General features: G+C 42.9%; 1 protein-coding gene across 1 annotated transcript; it reads right to left on the bottom strand.

Annotated features, from left to right (window-relative positions):
* Positions 1 to 223: 223 nt before the first annotated feature.
* LOC103641350 (peroxidase 2) lies at positions 224 to 1,999 on the bottom strand. The gene is made up of 2 exons (XM_008664701.3): positions 1,443 to 1,999; positions 224 to 1,303 (listed from the first exon to the last, which is right to left on the bottom strand). Exons 1-2 carry the CDS (start codon positions 1,665 to 1,667, stop codon positions 545 to 547), a joined length of 984 nt encoding a protein of 327 aa, XP_008662923.1. The 5' UTR covers positions 1,668 to 1,999; the 3' UTR covers positions 224 to 544.
* Between the last annotated feature and the right edge of the window lie 3,364 nt (positions 2,000 to 5,363).

Below are 5,363 nucleotides of genomic sequence, written 5' to 3'. Positions count from 1 at the left end.
TAGTTCAATGGGAAGAATTACTAGCAGGAGGATCTGTTTAATTCAGATTATTGTAAATCATATTTAGATGATTGCAATTAGTTCAATTTATTGGTCAAAATCATATTTTTAGTTCAAATCTGTTGTAATTTGTTTAATAGTGCTTAAAATTTTGAAATTTGGCGGGAGCTGTATTTTACACATTAAAACTGGCGGCAACCTAATTGGGCCAAGCTAAAAAAAATTGAGAATCAAACAATGTGTCATATGGGCCTGGTTGATTTTGTCCAGACAAACAAATATTTTGGATTGGCTCTGTACATGCGGGTTTCTTTGAGCCTGATCCTCTCCCTGAGCCAGGCTCAGTCTGGTCTAGGCAACCAAACACATCCTATACAAAATAGAGGTACACTAGAAACAGATTAAAATCTATGCACCACATCTTGTGAAGCAACAAGAGCTTAGAATTAATGAAGCCAAAAGGGATCAAAACTCATCTATGCAATGCAAGAATAACAGTGGTGGAAACAGGTGATAGTGGTGGATCTTGCTTATTTGCGAGTTTTTAGTTGCCGCCGTTGGTGGCGCCGCAGACTCTTCTAATCTCACCCTGGGTGCCGGTGAGCACCTGGATGCCTCCCATCTTCAGCATGGCCCCCGCGAACCGTGCCATCCACGCGATCGGATCGGCAGCGTTGTCCTGCACCATCTTGTTGGTGGTGTTGCTACTGGTCAGCGTCTGGTCCGACGTGAACATGACCTGCCCGGTGGCCAAGTTGGTGTAATACTGGTTGCTCAGCTTGTTGGGGTCCGTCACACGGTTGTTGTTGAGCACGGTGCCGCCCCCGCCTTGCGAAGGCGGCGGGCACACCGCCTTGAGCGCCGCGGCGAAGGTGGCGTTCATGGTCGCGTCCACGGCGGGGTACAGCCGGGGCGTGACGAAGGAGCAGTGCGTCTGGCCGAAGGAGTGCGCGCCGGAGAGCGCCACCAGGTCGGCGGCGCTGAGGCCCTTGCTGCCGAAGCTGGCGATGAGGTCCTGGACCTGCATGTTCGGGGCAGGGAGGTTCCCGGGAATGTCGTTGAGGTTGGACACGGACCCGTCGCGCCGGCCGCCCGGCATGGCGAAGGCGAAGCCGCCGGAGGCGGCCGCGGAGTCGCGCGCCGCGTAGGCGAGGATGTCGGCGCAGGAGACGACGCCGGGGCAGACGGCCTCCACGGCCGCCTTGATCGTGTTCACTTGCGCGTAGCCGCGTAGCGGGATGGCTAGCTTCTCCGGCTGCGGGTTGCTGTTGGACTGGTCGAGCAGGATGGAAGCGTCGCAGCCCTGAGACATGGAAACCGTCGTCGTCAGTTGTATTATTACTGATACACATGAGCTTCTGGGTTTCATGTAGAAGTACATGTGTACGTACGTACATATATGCCACAAAATTAGAGGAGGAGAAACTACTGATGGTTGTTACCCTGACGAAGCAGTCATGGAAGAAGAGGCGCACGAAGGCGGCGCCCATGGTGGGGTCGTCGGAGATGATCTTCTGAGTGGCGTTGCGGACCGCCTCCTCGGCTTTTGGGCACGACGAGCCGTAGAAGTTGTACTGCAGTAGTGCCGTGCCGGAAGCCGTGCTGATCGCAGCTGCAGCGATCACCACCACCATGGTCACTAAGGCGGCTGACGAGGTCGCCGCCATTGCCACGTCTGGATCGGCGCGCGGTGTGAGCTACTCAAATTAAGCTGTGTATTCTGTGCGTACGTGAACGACGATGAATGGATGGAGTGTTATTTGATGATGCTGACTCCATCCCGGGTATTTATAGAAAATGACGCGAGGAGAACAAGCGACACGTTGCTAATTAACGCATGCATGCATCTCTAGGGAGAGCTAGGTCTGTTCTGTGTGTCTGAATAATTAATGTATGCAAATTTTAACTACTGAAACGATGATTTGGGAGGTTACTGCTAATTAATGCTACACCATAGACTGGTTGCAACTGCTGCTGGTTTGAGCGAGCTAGCGCATTGTTGACATTATTTGTGGTGTGGAGAGTTAGAAATCCAATGCAATGCAATGCCACTGATGATCGAGGACGCAGGGCAGGTAGCTAGGGCAAGAAGATTCCAATGCAAGTACCTAATTTCGATCAAGCAGCAGCTGTATATGTTGACTTGGATCAGCTAGCTGGGAAGTGGGAACTGCTCTCTACCGACAGACTCACAGACGACACAAGCAACGACCTAGGACGAAATGGCCGGCGGTTGACTAGCAACATGTCTCATATACTAGCCAAATTATCTCTTTTATTTATTATTTGATCATAGAACGTTGTCTATTATATTTTGTTTATTTGATTGATCTAAGACGATGACGTGTTTCTATTGATTGAGGTCGCATATATGATTGTATGTATATATATGGACAGCATATATATATACCTTACTTGAGATAGAGATTTGGTGGCAAATTTGTATTGTTGCGTCTGTTCTTGTTAACAAATTAAGGATCGGCCGGATCGGATGTCAATCAACTGGAGAATCCACATTTGTATATTTATATATCATATATGGTTCTCCTGTCGTTAGATCATATCATATATACATACATTCTCTCCACTAATTTTAAGAAGACGGAAGAAACGAGGAACAACCAACTGTCAGAAACACATTAAATTAGCACGCTAGTTATTATATATCACCGACGACGCTGAGCATGTCTACGCAGCATACACACACACCAATTAATAATATATCACCGGCGCTTTCCAGTTGTTGTTACCCACGGTTAGCTAGCTACCTGTCGTTGACTTGGGTTTGGACCAAAAAACAAATTCATATAATCATATTTAGAGAGTACTCGTACCTGCCAAAAATGATTGATTTCTTTTGGAGCTTGCATGCATTGTATAACGGAACGATCGATGATGCATGTTGTGCCTTGTTATTGCTAATAATCTGAAGATGTGGACATGCGTACATGTTTCATATTAGCAGGCATTGACTTTTAGCTAGATGTGGGGATAATGACGGAGAATATTGCACGTCGAGGAATAACAGAACCGAAACGAAGCTGGTCGGTCTATACCCGAGCCGGACATAATCATAATCATATAATCATGTATGCACGCAGTCGGACATAGGTATATTTGATATAGATCAATGATGTGCGCCTGGCTATTAATAACTTTAAAATAAATTCCGGTTAAGAATTATTTTATATACTATTGCTAATTGGAGGCCCAAACATAACCAAGCCTTCATGTTAATATATCCTCAAAAAAAATACATTAAAGAAAAAGATCATGCCGGTCATTGCAACTGTGGTATATGAGCTATATATATGTCGTTTAGAAATTCTAAATTTCGAATTCCGAAATATACAAACTTTAAACACGTAGTATATGAAACTCTAAACAAATAAATTCAAAAAAAAACTTTTAAACTATAAAGTTGTAGATTGTACGGAGAACTATAGCTTTGGTACAGAGACCATGCCGGCGTATGAGGTTCGTTCGAAATTTATAAAATTTAAAATAGTATTTTTAGAATTCTAAACAGTTTCAAATCAAAAACTTCTTAACTATTAGGTGTAGATCATGTTGAGGCCTGTAATTATATTTTACTACAAAGTTGATCTATATCCACATTCATATGTAAAAAGTTACGGATGTTTTTTGTTGCAACTATTTAATATAGACATAGACAAACATTAACATGACCACCTCTATGGCCGACCAAGATTTTAAGGGTACTGCATAAGAGTACTCGGCAAGGAGATAGGCCAACCCATGTACCACTAGAAAGACATAAAACAAGGTAACATGATTTCTACAACAAGCAAACCAACATAGTCAGTTATAGAAAACATAATCTTTGTAATAGGATTAGCACTCTTTTGTTGTATCCAACTAGAATTAGAATCATGTGCTGGCCCTCTCAGCTATATAAAGTGAGGCATGGGTACTACTCTTATAACAACTTATATTCAACAATACAACACAAGACAATATAATCCAAGATATATGACATAGGGTTGTTACGGTATTAAGCGGTCTGAACATCTAAAATGTTGTCTCACCTTCACCGTTGAGTTCAATTTTTCATCAAATTAAGTCCACCAAACCTTACCCCGACTAACCCTATAGTAAGATTAATAATCATCATACGATAACAACTTACACACTAGGTCGGGGTCCTCGGCAAAAAACACTTATAGCCCGTTTGGATGCCTAGAAATGAAACCTTTTCCAAGAAATGAATTATATAGAATTCAATCGACTAGAAAGTGATTGAATTCCATTTTTTTGTTTGGTTGTACAATCAATTGAATTCCTAGAATTAAATTCTAGATGTTGTTTGGATACTTTGCACACGGAATTTGAATACAAACAAGGATCTCTTGACTTTGCATATGCTTAAAAATGAGCATGAACAATTTACAACTATCATCATAAGAAACTATTAAGTTCACAAATAACAGTTTCACAAAGTCATCAAATTCACACATAAAAGTTCTACAAAGACATCAAATCTTCACATAGCAGTTTCACAAAACCATCAAGTTCGCACACAACAGTTTCACATAGCCATCAAGTTCACACACAAAAGTTTCACAAAGACAATCATAAGCTGTTTTACTTCCTTAGCTGCATCATAAGCCACCTCTTCCTCCTTTCCATTGTGAGTGCCATCATCGACTCAAACTTGCGTGCATTAGAGGTGAGGATGTCATAAAGCTCAAGTTCTGTGTCTTCATCAAGTCCCTCAACCTCTTGTAATGCGGCGAGAACTTCGGCGGAATAGGGTAGCTTCGGACCGTCATCTTTCAATGCAGATGTAAGCATGTCAAACTTATCACACCACATAGAGTTAAATGAATCATCTGATCATCACAACATTCACGGTGGACCTTCATCTTTGGTTCCTTGAGCTGCACGGCGGACGAATTAGACAAACTCCACAGTCACCTCATGAATACTGCTTCTTCGGCTCCTCGCCAAAATGCACTAGAGGATCTCGCCTAGAATTTTGACAAAAAATTATTTGTAGTCTAATTCGAACGAGAAAATAATCTAGATAGACCAAGTTTGACTTCAACATGACCAAGCTCTCTGATTCATCTTCCAAGCCATATCGTACAAAATGTGCTCCAAGTCTAGTTTGACTACCATTAGGGTTCAAGAATAATATTGCCTCTAACTACCAAACGACGGTTGCAAGACCTATCATGTACACTCTTGTAATAGAGGAGGGGAGACAAAGAAGTCCCATGGCTGACAAGCGCTCAACAAAGCTTAGTATTCACTGACACAGAAGGAGGGAAGATTATACACTAAAAAAGGGTCCAACTACTCAAGATTCTTCTGATTCTTCCCATGTAATCACTTGCTTG

This window comes from Zea mays, chromosome 10, assembly GCF_902167145.1.
Source record: "Zea mays cultivar B73 chromosome 10, Zm-B73-REFERENCE-NAM-5.0, whole genome shotgun sequence".
Classification (NCBI taxonomy): Eukaryota; Viridiplantae; Streptophyta; class Magnoliopsida; order Poales; family Poaceae; genus Zea; species Zea mays.
This window is presented reverse-complemented; position numbering and strand designations above follow the sequence as displayed.

Bases quoted from the DNA above. Each gene is read 5' to 3' on its own strand.
- LOC103641350 (XM_008664701.3), bottom strand. From the start codon at position 1,667: ATGGCGGCGACCTCGTCAGCCGCCTTAGTGACCATGGTGGTGGTGATC. The intron at 1,304-1,442 runs GTAACAACCATC...TCCATGTCTCAG, and splicing joins TCCATGACTGCTTCGTCAGG to GGCTGCGACGCTTCCATCCT.